Source organism: Malus domestica, chromosome 16 (assembly GCF_042453785.1).
Source record: "Malus domestica chromosome 16, GDT2T_hap1".
Taxonomy (NCBI): domain Eukaryota; kingdom Viridiplantae; phylum Streptophyta; class Magnoliopsida; order Rosales; family Rosaceae; genus Malus; species Malus domestica.
Window position 1 is genome coordinate 31,035,936 of NC_091676.1, and position 13,079 is coordinate 31,049,014.

At 41.4% G+C, this 13,079-nt stretch overlaps 1 protein-coding gene across 1 annotated transcript; it reads left to right on the forward strand.

The window, feature by feature from the left end:
• Positions 1 to 8,527: 8,527 nt before the first annotated feature.
• On the forward strand, positions 8,528 to 11,392 carry LOC103439181 (tetraspanin-8-like). Its single transcript, XM_008377728.4, has 2 exons — positions 8,528 to 9,396; positions 10,786 to 11,392. Exons 1-2 carry the CDS (start codon positions 8,893 to 8,895, stop codon positions 11,080 to 11,082), a joined length of 801 nt encoding a protein of 266 aa, XP_008375950.3. The 5' UTR covers positions 8,528 to 8,892; the 3' UTR covers positions 11,083 to 11,392.
• Positions 11,393 to 13,079: the final 1,687 nt, after the last annotated feature.

The following is a 13,079-nucleotide window of genomic DNA, read 5'->3' on the forward strand; positions in this document are numbered from 1 at the left end:
TCATGTTGGAAGCATTCATGTTAAAGCTTTGAACCCGAGTGTTTCATTGCTAGGAATGTAAGAGGATTAGGATCAAGTTGTCTAAATCACCTCTTTATTGAATTCATGCCAAATAGTCTTCGTTACATAGGATGCCGAATGGCTGAAGCTTAACACTTGTACAATGTGAGTTTACTTGTAATAGTACTTCATGTGATCAGCGTTCCATGGATGGCCAAGGGTCTTGCCATCAACGCTTCTAAGCTTGTAGAAGCCAGGGCGACTGATGCCAATAACTTCAAATGGTCCATCCCAGTTTGGACTAAGTGTTCCTTCACTCGGGACTTTATCACAGAGTAATCTTTTCTTCAATACCCAATCCCCCACTTTGAAAAAATGAGGTTTAACCCTTGAGTCATAGTAATTAGAGATGCACTGCTTGTAGGCGACATTCCTCAAGTGAGCCTGGTTTCTGTGTTCCTCGACTAGATCTAAGTTGATGGTAAGTTGTTTGTCATTTTCGCTTTGCACGTAGTTCTGGACTCGGAACGTTGCTTGCTCAAGCTCAACTAGGACAACTGCCTCTATACCAAAGGCAAGTGAGAATGGGGTTTCTCCTATTGATGTCCGATACGAAGTGCAGTATGATCAAAGAACTTGGGGTACAAATTCTAGCCAACAACGTTTAGCCTTGTCCAAGCTGGTTTTCAAAGTTTGCTTGATTATTTTATTAATGGCTTCAACTTGTCCATTAGACTGGGGATGAGCTGGGGAGGCAAAACATAAGTTGATGTTGAACTTAGAGCAGAACATCCTGAACTTATTGTTGTCGAACTGTTGCCCGTTGTCAGTGACTATCACATTGGGAATGCCGAATCTGCAAAGGATGTTCTTCCATACGAAGTCTTCTATTTTTGCCTCAATAATGGTTGCCAAGGGTTCTACTTCGGCCCACTTTGTGAAGTAGTCAACTGCAACGATTGCATAGCGAACCTTGCCCTTTCCTGCAAGCATTGGGCCAATCAAATCAAGTCCCTATTGGGCGAAGGGCCAAGGGCTGATCATAGGAGTGAGGGGCTCGGGAGGAGAGTGAGGAATAGTTGCGTAGCGTTGACACTTATAACATGAGCGGGATATTCTGATGGCATCTTGGTGGAGTGTTAGCCAGTAATATCCTTGGCGAAAAACCTTATGTGCTAGGGATCGAGATCTAGCATGATCTCCGCAGACTTCTTCATGTATTTCTCGAAGGACAGTTTCCACCTCTGCAGGCGTAAGGCATCTTAGGTATGGTAGGTTAAAACCCCGCTTGTAGAGTTGGTCATTAATGATCAAGTAACGAGTAGCCTTGTATCGAACTGCTTAGCTTGGACTTTGTTATTTGGGAGGGTGCCATGAGCAAGGAATCTATAAATTGGGGTAATCCAACTATCTCATTGTTGTATGTTGCACACTTCCGTAGCCATGGTGCTTGGTGCTGCCAACAATTCGACCTGAATTTTTCTCCCAATCTTGTCTTCCACCGCTGAGGCAAGGCGAGCCAAAGCATCTGCATGACTGTTTGCCGCTCGGGGAATTTGGGTGATCTGGTAGTGGAAGTGCTTGAGCAACAATTGTGTTTGTGCCAGATATGCTGCCATGGAGCTATCTTTAGCGTCAAAGTTGTTGGTGACCTGGTTAACCACCAATTGGGAGTCACTGAAGATATCAATTCGTTTAACCCCAAGGTGTTTGGCCAAACGTAAGCCTGTTAGGAGGGCTTCATATTCAGCCTCCATTGCCACTATGTCAAGGGTCGTAAGGACTAGTCCTGCTCCACAACCCTGTTGGTTGGACGAGCCATCAACATATAGACTCCATGCTGGGGTTGTTGGTTCTATTTTCTGAGCTTCCGAGGGTAATGAAACCACTTATTTAGGCATAGAAACAATGTCAACAGGATATGTGAAGTCGACGATGAAGTCTGCCACTGTTTGGCCCTTCTCAGCTGGCTTTGGTTGGTAGGAGATGTCAAACTCACCCAATGCTATCGCCCATTTGATCATTCACCTGGAAGTGTTAGGACTTTGGAGTATCTGTCGAAGAGGATGATTGGTAAGCACGATGATGGAGTGTGCTTGGAAGTAAGGGTGAAGTTTTTTAGCAGACTTGACCAATGCTAGAGCCCATTTCTCAATATTGGAGTATCGTGTCTCCGCATCTTGTAAGGCCTTGCTAGCGTAGTAGACAGGCCATTCGACATTACCATCCTTTCGAATGAGAATGGAACTTACTGCTGAAGCCGATACTGATAGATAGATAATGAGAGTATCACCAACCTCAGGTTTGGAGAGCAAAGGGGCTTTACTCATGTAGTCTTGGAGGTTGTTGAATGCCTCAGCACATTCATCAGTCCATGTAATGTACTTCCTACTTCTCTTAAGTGCTTTGAAGAAAGGAGCACATTTGTCTGGGCTTTAGAGATGAACCTAGTTAAGGCTGCCACCTTGCTAGTAAGGATCTGGATGTCTTTTGAAGTTACAGGTTCCTTCATGTCGATGATTGCTTTGATCTTCTCGCGATTAGCCTCAATGCCTCGTTGGCTTATCATGAAGCCTAAGAATTTGCCAGAGCCTACGTCGAAGGCACATTTGTTGGGGTTCAACCTCATTCGATACCTCTTCAAAATGGTGAAAGTTTCAGATAGGTTGGTGATATGTTGGTCAGCATGTTTGCTCTTGACTAGCATATCATCAACGTAAACTTCCATGCTTTTCCCAATCTGTTCGGCGACCATTGAATTGACCAGTCTCTGATAAGTCGCTCCTGCATCCTTTAGGCCGAAGGGCATGACTTTATAGCAATATAGTCCCCTGTCAGTAGTGAAGGTTGTGTGTTCTTGGTCTAGAGGGTTCATAAGGATTTGGTTATATCCTGAGTAAGCATCCATAAAGCTCAGGAGTTCACACCCTGCTGTAGAGTCTATAAGTCTGTCTATGAGAGGAAGAGGAATGCTATCCTTCGGGCATCATTTGTTTAGGTCAGTGTAATCGACACACATTTTCCATAAGACCTTTTGAAGCATGAAACTTTCCTTGGTTGGATTCTTCTTAACAAGGACAACATTTGCTACCCACGTTGGATAATTGACTTCGCGGACGAAGCCTATGCCTTCGAGTTTTTCAACTTCTGCCTTCATTGCCTCGTACCATTCAGCGTCATAAGATCTTTGCTTCTGTCTCACTGGCTTGGTCTTGGGGTCAATACTTAAGTGATGACAGATTATATCTGGAGAGATGCCTGGCATGTCCTCGATTGACCAGGCAAAGACCTCAGTGTTCTCTTGCAAAAAAGAGATCAATGCCAACCGAATGGGTGGTGACAAGGTGGTCCCAATCTTCACCATGCGATCCGAATAATCTTTTAAGATAGAGACCTTCTCCAACTCTTCAGCGAGTTATGCTTGCTGGGTGAAAGAGTTATTTCTAGGATCGTCGGGTTGACTGTTGCCATCATGAAGATCCAAGTTGGCTTCGTCTGGGTTGGTCTTTATGACTTGGTCAAGTATAGAAAAGGTTTCCTTGGGCACAAGAGGTGTTGTTGCTTGACCGAAGTGTTGTAACATGATCGTGCACTAAGTTGATCTCCTCTGATGTAACCATTGCCATAAGGGGTTGGAAATTTCATCAACAACATATGTGTGGATACCATGGCCTTAAGATCATTAATGCCTGTGCGTCCGAAGATGACATTGTATGCCGTTAGGCAATCAACCACCAAGAAATTAGTGGTAATGGTAGCTATGTAAGGGCATGTACCAATGGTGAAAGGTAAGTGTATGCTCCCCAAAGGTTGCACGATATCACCGGAGAAGCTTATCAGAGAGGAAATCAAGTGGTCGAGCAAATGTCCAGCTACATTAAGTGCCCTGAAAGCTTCAACAAACATGACCGAAGCCCCCGTGTCTACTAGGATTCATCATACTTCAAAGTTGGCTATGTGAGCTTCCACGATCAGTGGGTAGTTGTGAGGGTAGATGATACGTCTTTCTTCCTCAGGGTAGAAACATATTGGATCCCAGTTAGGCTTTTGATACTTACCTCCCCTGATGTCTTCCACGTGAAACACTTGGTGGCCAAACCTTAAAGCTCGTTCACTATTTTTCATGGCCCTGTTGGAAGATTTAGATATGGGTGTGGCACCACTTATGGAATATATCACATTTACCTAGCGTTGGTTACGGTTAGCCCTTGGAAGGTGAAGGAGGAATTGATCAATTTTTCCTTCCCGTGCCAAAGCTTCAATATAAAGGGTGATACACTTCTCGCCGTCATGGCCGTTATGCTCGTGGTAGCAGCAAAAAGTGCCCATGTTCTTCATGGGTTTGTAATCCGGGTGCCTCGACTTTGGCTTTGGTATCAAGTGTGCTATGCTAGGGTAAATGGCCACGCATATGGCGTTCAAAGGTGTGTATGTCTCATACCTCGGGGTAGGGGCTGTCCTGACACGTGTTTGACCCACTGTGTTGACTGCCTGGGGTCGGGGATTATCATGGTGATACCCTTGGTTATTACGATAGTGTCCCTTACTCCTTTTACTAAAATGAGTATAAGGATGGAAATCTTTCCTTTTGCCCTGAGGTTGATATGTCTGTTGACTTGGCAAAGTATTAAGTAAGGTAAGGGGAGGCACCGCTGCCGTTTGGAAGATCAAGGTCTTCTTATTTGGTTAGATCTGGCTTCCATTCCCTACTTGCTGATAAGGGGTGCTTGTGGGGGGTTTCCCTTGATATGTCCTTGCCTCGGCCGAGGCATGGTTGTAAGCATGTGTCATCACCTCAGAGTAAGTCTTCCAAGTGTTGGCATTGATCATGTACTTGAAGAAACAATCACGTAGGCCTGCTGTGAAGGCCTTGAGGGCGGTCTTGTCATCTGCCTCAGCGTAGCGAGAATACTCATGGCTAAAACGACCAACATACTTTCTTGTAGTGACTCGTCCGGCTTCTGGCGAATGGTGTACAAGTTATCTGCAAAATGCAAGTGATCGGTCTGGAAGATGTGTTGAGAGACAAACAGTTTCCTCAGTTCCTCAAACGAGTCTACTGTCTCAGGTGGAAGACGGCAATACCAGTTTAGAGCTCCGCCAAAGAGGGTGGAGGGGAAGAGAAGACATCGTTCTTCGTCGGTGTGCATCTGATATGCCATGGTGGACTCAAAGAGGTTAAGGTGTTCAATTGGGTCCTCCCTTCCAGTATAGAGTTGTAAACCAAGCTTTTGTTTTGTCTTCACTTGAAGGGGGTGCCAAGGATCCTCCTTGTGAGAGGGCCAGGCCTGGGTTGGTTCCAGTCAGGTATCTCGGCCTGACGTTCGGCCTTCAACTTGTTTACTTCCTCAAGGAGCTGTAGGACAAGGGGGTCTTGAGTGGAGTCATGTACCACTGGGATTTTCTTTCGTAAGTCTCCATCGCCTCTTGGAAGTAGGAAAGTTTGAGCAAGGGCATGTGATTTTTCCTTGGACTCGCCGTACTGACTTCTAGGGCGAGTCTGTCGGAATACCTCAGTGTCGCCTGTACCTTCATGTTCCTCCAGGACATGTCGTTCCTTCCCTAGATTGGCAGCTGGCCTGGGTTGTGGGAGGGGACCGAGTCTTTCAGAAACCCTTGGGTCATTGATCTTCGAGCATATGTGGAGGGGATTCCCTCGACGTTGCTTTAGGAAGTCTTGGCAATCACGATAAATGGCTTTCGATCCTTCCAACCCTTCTGCAATGAGGTGTCTTCCTCTACTTCTCCTGCTTCGGGTTGAAGCAGCTGGGTTGAGAGAAATCTCATGTTGATCAATGTTTTGATGATTAGCTCGCTCCTCATCAGGGATACCCATATCGAATGAAGGTGACTCTCCGTGTTGGGGGGTACCCAGATGATGGTTGATGTCCACAGAGGCAACAAGCTCGCATGTTTGAGTACGCATAGTTTCGTGGAGCGTCTCAAAAAGCTTCTCATACTACTCCGGGAGGACCTCATTCTTCATTACTATCTTGTTGTTTTGAGCTTCTAGCTCATCGACTTTAGCTTGAAGAGCAACCCTCTTTCCTTCCTTCTTTCGTTGTTTCGCACTAGGTGTAAGAGGAGTGTCATTTTGTATGTTGTGGCTTCCTTCGCTCCCCATGTTGGAGAGGGATGCCTGGTCAAAATAGAGTGTACGAATGGTGGAAACCAGCTTGACAAAGCTGAAGAGAGTGGGAATAAGTGTCGTTCCCACAGACGACGCTAAATGTTGATGCACAGAATCAGTGAGGACTTTGGTACAACATAAAGTGTCAAGTTTGTGACATTCGCTAGATTGCTTCAGTCACTAGTGTGGATAAGTATATAAATGGATGGAGACAGGGAAGCAAACACAAGATGTACGTGGTTCACCTAGATTGGCTACGTCCACAGAGTAGAGGAATTCTCATTAATTGTGAAGGGTTTACACAAGTACATAGGTTCAAGCTCTCCTTTAGTGAGTACAAGTGAATGATTTAGTACAAATGACATTAGGAAATATTGTGAGAGAATGATCTCTATTTATAGAAGAAAGTTCCTAGTTTCATTCTAACATTGACACGTGTTGCGCTGTGATTGGCTTCTGATGTTAACACGTGTCGCACTATGATTGGCTTCTGATGTCGACACGTGTCGCGCTGTGATTGGCCTCCTGGTTGGAGGGAAACTCTTCTGGGTCCTTGACCGTATAACGTTGACCGGTGCTCAGTAGTTTCGGGATTGGCCAAGTATGGTACAAACACTAATCAACACAAATTAAACTTAAAAACTGAAAACTAAGCTAAACTAACACAAAACAAGAACTGAGGGGGATTTTTGGATGAATTTTAACAAAAATGAAGTAAATTGCAGCAAACGAATTAAGTTGTAAAGGGAATGTGGGTGAAAAGCTAGCTAGAGGATTCTTCTCCACACATGAAACATATGCGCATAAATCGATTTCCAGTTATTTTTTCTATAAACCATGAACAACAATGTCCCAAATTAACTGTGAACAACACTAGTTAACTCTCAGATTTTCCTAAGTTCATTGAATTGGACTCAGCGACGCAACCAAATTATCCTTCTCAAGTTCCCTAACTATGAAATCATGATAGAGACATATATCAATGGTCATTAAGTTCTGTGAAACTCATAAGCATTGCCAAGACATTCGTAACTAGGAAAAGCATGATACTCCTGTCATGGATTTACTTAACTCAATCAGGACTAGTGACTTTTACTACTTATAAATATAAGTTCATAACAATTAGGTGAAATTCTCTTATATTCTAGCATCAAATCCTTGCATGCAAACTAAGTATGCATCCTTAATAAACATACAAGAATAAGTTCTCTATAAAACAGATAAGTAAATCGCATTCATGTTTTACGAAACAATAACTGGATGTAATCAATTCATATAAAACATATGATCATGGCTACGAATTCACCTCTAGCTAAGAAGAAATTTAGTTTCACACGTTCGTCATAATTGAAAAGCAATCTAAAATAAACATTGAAACTAAACAAGGATAGAAAGAACTTTAAAAATCTCCAATGGCTTGATTGCAATATTGCGGCACAAGTCTTGGGTTTAACTCTGTATGGCACAAGCTCTCCTTCTCCAATTGCAAATTGCAGCACACTTGTATTCTCCCTTGAATGCTCCTAAAACCTGCGATATAACCCCCTGAATGCTACAGCACAATTATGTTTATATAGGGTAGGGTTCGGCTGAAACCAAAGAGGAAAGGAATTGAGTTGTTTGGATTGGTTTAGGACTCCAAAAATCAAATAGGAAGTGGTTTAATGTGATAAGGAATCCCGCTTGCAGCTGGAGATAAGGTAAAGTAGGATTAGAGTAGGATAAGATAAGGTTTGTTAAGGATAAGATTGGATAAGGTTTCCCTTTAATTTCTGATTCCTAGTCTTCCAAGCCTCAATCCTAATTCTTCCAGATTGTAGCACATTCCTAGCCTCATTTGACCACCAAAAATGTCCATCCCAAGTGCTCCCCACGCATGCTATCCAATCCAAGTCCAAAACTGCTCCAAATTGCTCCATTTTGCCCTTTTTTTGTCACCTTTGCCAATTGGACCTAGAAACTAAGTAAGTAAATGCAAAGAAATAAGCTAACAAAGTCGCATAAATATGCTCTTATCAGTGTTTCATTAAGATTCCCTTGAATTTATAGTAAAACATCAACTTCTTGAGCTTGAGAGAAAAGGGAAAGCTTGTCAAACTATATTACGCGATACTCATTCGTTTACTTAACTTTGGGGAATCAAAATATATGTGGGTGGTCCAAACAAATTTAGGAATCAAACTCCTCATTTTAGAGGAATTGGACTCTCTAGATGATGGAAGTATTTCAATTCCTGGGCATTTGGAGACCCTGAAATGGATTTTTTCTACCAATTATGACTACACTTATTTCTTGTTATCCCAATATTGCCCTTCATTTAACAAAAGACTCATGTAGTGTTACACCTATTTTGATTTCCGAAAATTTTAGTAAACAATTTCAACAAGAATAAATTTTGATTCTTGTCCATTTCAATTTCTCATTAATACAATTCTTCATATTTTGATTACGAATTAGTAAACGAAACATGAAGTTTGAATTGAGCAGTGTCCACGTCTAAATGCTGGTGACTTTCTTGGATGTTACGATGTGAGTCATGTGAGCTGACCGCGCGACTGCGAGTGAAATTTACCATGTCTCTATTGGAAATATAATTACGGTTTAGTTTTATGTCCGGTACGCTTCCGTAAAACTCACGATATAACCACCGCTTACATTCTCCTCCTCCTCAATTCTCCAAATCTATCATTCGACTTCTGCACCTGTCTCCCTCTCTAAAAATTTGATTTTCGCTAAGCGGGTTTTTGAATTCGTCTGGAAGAATGAGGATAAGCAACAACCTGGTGGGTCTCCTCAACTTCATAACGTTCCTGCTATCGATTCCGATCGTGGTGGCCGGAGTATGGCTGACCAAGCAAGGCAGTACCGAGTGCGAGAAGTTCCTAGACAAGCCCGTCATCATCCTCGGCGTATTCCTCATGCTGGTGTCGCTGGCCGGCCTAATTGGCGCCTGCTGCCGCGTCTCGTGGCTGCTGTGGGTCTACCTCCTCGTCATGTTCCTCCTCATCGTGGTCCTCTTCGCCGTCACCATCTTCGCCTTCGCCGTCACCAACAAAGGCGCCGGAAAAGTACTTTCCGGGAAAGGGTACAAGGAGTACAGGCTCGGGGACTACTCGCAGTGGCTGCAGAAGAGGGTTAACAGCACCAAGAACTGGAACAAGATCAAGAGCTGTCTCATTGACAGCAAGGTCTGCTCTACTTTCAAGGACAAGTATGCTAATGATACACTCCAGACCTTCTATTCTGAGAACCTGTCAGCGCTTCAGGTATCATATTTTCTTCAATTTTCTTTTGGGTTTTTTTTTTTTTTTTGACTTTGCTTAATCCTTGTCTCGAGATCTGAAATTTTGTTCATGTTTTTTGGTATGAATTGTGGTTTCTGAGTGTCTGGGATGAACTAATTTCTCAGATTTTATTTGGGTTTTTGCTACTTATTATTCTCATCTGTGTGATAATTTTTTTGAGATCTGAATTGTATGTTAAAGAAAAGATGTGGGATGATGATAATATCAAATTATTTGAATCGGGTTGAAAGTCGTTTCAACTTGTTTTGATTATGTTTACTCTGTTTTGCATGTGGCATTGGAGGTCTGACTTTTTGTTGGACCAAAAGTAATTTAGAGAGACTTAATTGTGTTTGTATATAATGACTTATGAAAAGTTAAAAGGCCGTATTCTTTCAAGCTTTCAACTTGATGGACAAAAGGCTGTATTCTTTATTTCTTTATCCTTTCAGTCTGCAACTTTGGTATGCTTTGCAAATTCCCCCTTTTCAAATTAAAGTCAATTATATATACAGAGGCTAAATTGAGTAAATTTGACTCTTCTTTCAGTTAAATCAGACTTTATACTTGAAAATTGCTCGTAATTGTACAAATGATGCTTAAAGAGAAACCAAATCCCATCCTATAGACCACATATTAATAGTCATTTTGTAGTTGTGCAGCTGTCTCTGTTCTTGTTTGGTGTAGATTCCCGCGATGGGGGTGCCTCCGTTAAAGTCCCATTACTATGCTTTATGTTCGAGTCTCGTTATGCTTTACATTACTGGTTTCCGGTTGCACTTTTGATTCTTGAAGACTGGACTAGATTCCTGTGTGGCAAATTATTGTCCAGAAATTGATTGTGCTTGGCGAATAATGATATTATTTCATGGGTTTGGTTGTTTTGTTTTTAGCAATTCGGTAGTTGTGCCTAATCGTGCTTCCTAGTAGCATCCTGCTTTTTTGAAAGTGCATATAGTTGGTTTCGTGAAAGAACTTAAGAATCCCTTTTAGAAATAAGCTGTGCATCCACATTCACATTCACATCCACGAACGTATATTGACATGTTAAGAAAGTTAAATCCGTTAATTGTGCGTTAAACAATGCCATTTGAAATCACCTTTTCACTGTAGTAAATTTTCCTTGATTAAAACGGGCTAAGGACTAATACAGATCCTTAGGAGAAATTGCTTTGAATGGTTATTGTTATCTTTGAGGTTTTTTTTGTAGTTTTGTAGATATGTATATGTTGAAACATAAATAAGTAAACGGAACTGCCTGTGGTTGTGCGGCGCTGTGTGTAGTTTAGATTGCATTGGGTGTAGTTATTTCGTTTGCCATCTTCTCGAATATAACAGGTCTTGTAATGTGTTTACTTTACCTATGTGCAGGCCGGTTGCTGTAAGCCATCAGATGATTGTGGATTTACTTACGAAAGCCCCATCTCCTGGACCAGCAACGTTACTACCGTTTCCTCCGACCCTGACTGCAGTGCGTGGCAGAATGATGAGAAGGTTCTGTGCTTCAACTGTCAGTCGTGCAAGGCTGGACTGCTGGACAACATAAAAAGTAATTGGAAGAAGACGGCGATTGTCAACATTGTCTTCCTCATCTTCCTGATTGTGGTGTATTCAGTTGGATGCTGCGCGTTTAGGAACAGCAGGAGGGACAATGAATATTGGAAATAAAATAGTAAGCGACGGTGGGGTTCCATCTGATATTGACATGTATGTAGAGAGTAGTTTGGCACTAGCTCTTATTACTGGAACATACGTCGGTCTTATTGCCTAGTTATTGATATTAATCTCGTATATAGTCTTTGATCACATTTGGTTTAAGGGTACAACGTTGTTCAGCTGCTACTTTGATGTTTTTTCAGCTCCTATGTGAATTTGTTTGTTTTAATTGGTCGTTTCCATATGTCATTTTATTGTACGTTAGGCATTTGTTCACTGAGTCGTGGTGATAACTATTATTCAAGAAATACTTGTTATGGCATGTGGGGAGTTCCGTGTTTTATTCTATTCTATAGAAAACGATTTTTATTTCAGTAACTACGAACTTGTGGGACAATTGGAGATGAGAGAATTTGGGGTGGTTACAAAAGCTTACGCTTTACAGCGACAAGAGAAAATGCAACTCCAACAATAAAACCTTATCCTACTAAGGCCCCGTTTGGGATTGAGGTGATTTTAAAAAAAGCTACTGTGAAAAAAAGCTGAGGTTCATTTTTGTGTTTGGCAAACTGAAAAAAAAGGGCTTATTTTGGAAGCTGCTGTAAGAATAAGCTGAAAATCAAAGGAAAAGCTGAAGCTGCTATTTGCTGCTTTGAAAAAAAGCCAGTTTTTTCAAAGCACATGGAGCTACAGTGCTCCTTTAATGAAAAGACACACTATCATCCTGCTTTTTTTTTCAAAAGCACTTTCACAAAAAAGTTTACCAAACACTCTACTAGCTTTATTTCACAGCCGCTTATTCTCACAGCACAGCCGCTTATTCTCACAGCAGCTTTTTTTCAAAGCACAGCAATACCAAACCAGCCCTAAGTGGGGTAGGTTATACTACGACTTTACTACGCTCGGTTTTGTGTCATGTCTTTTGTCATATCTAAGTTGTTCAAGTCTTTCCTTAGAGTTTCTTTCCAAGCCTTCATAGGTCTTTCTCTATCACTTCGACCTTGGGTTTCTATTTCGTAATCATATAGGGTATTGGATATTTCAGCTTTGTAATCGAAAGATTTTTAGCTAAAAATATAAAAATTAAGATGTAACGTCCAAATGCTTGAAATATCTTTAATTATACTATTCTGTGGAGCACCACAGAATTTGTTTGGGTTTGATTTGATATTAATGGACCACTAATCCACCGTATAATTTGATTTGTTGTTGTTGGTTCAAGTTTCAACAACCAAACTTTAGCAGGGAACCAAACCTAATGATACATGTTTGGAATTACATATGAATTAGCTTGTGGCTGCCAAATGGCTATGAATATAATACTTGTTGAAAGTTTCATATCACCTCACTAGTTATAATTCCACTTGAGCACGCATTTGACTCTACATGCATACTGTTTCAGCAATGTTCTATTCCCCCACGGATTTTCTGGTTGAGAGCCGGCTGGCAGAGACAAGATCCACACAAACATTGCACCACAGATTATCTAATTTTTTAGGATTAAGAGCATCTGCAAGAGACTAGTTCAACTCATTTTTCTTACCTATTTGACCTAAAAGATAAATAACCTTGCACCATATGTAGGAAATATAGGTGATCCGGATGCTATAATAAATTACATAAGATAAATATTAGTAAATATTTATCTTTTGTAAGATAAATATTAGTAAATATCATTCCACATCAAAATAACAAAATAGATAAAATAATCTAATAACAACAAAATACTTATCTTTTGTAAGGTAAAAATACTCTTGGTCGATGCTTGATTAGAACAAGATTTAGGTTGAAGCGTGTAAGTTCATTGTCCTTAAGAGTGACAATGTTTTGGTGTAATAGGTTATGACACTCTACCCTCTAGGATACAACAACCTATGATCCTTGTAAATGTACACTTGTAATACTTCAATCGTATGAACAACTCGATTTTCCTTTGGCATATGAGAGGTGAAATTATAATAGCGTTTGAGAGAAAACAATAAATCAAGAGAGGAGAGGAAGGTGGGATT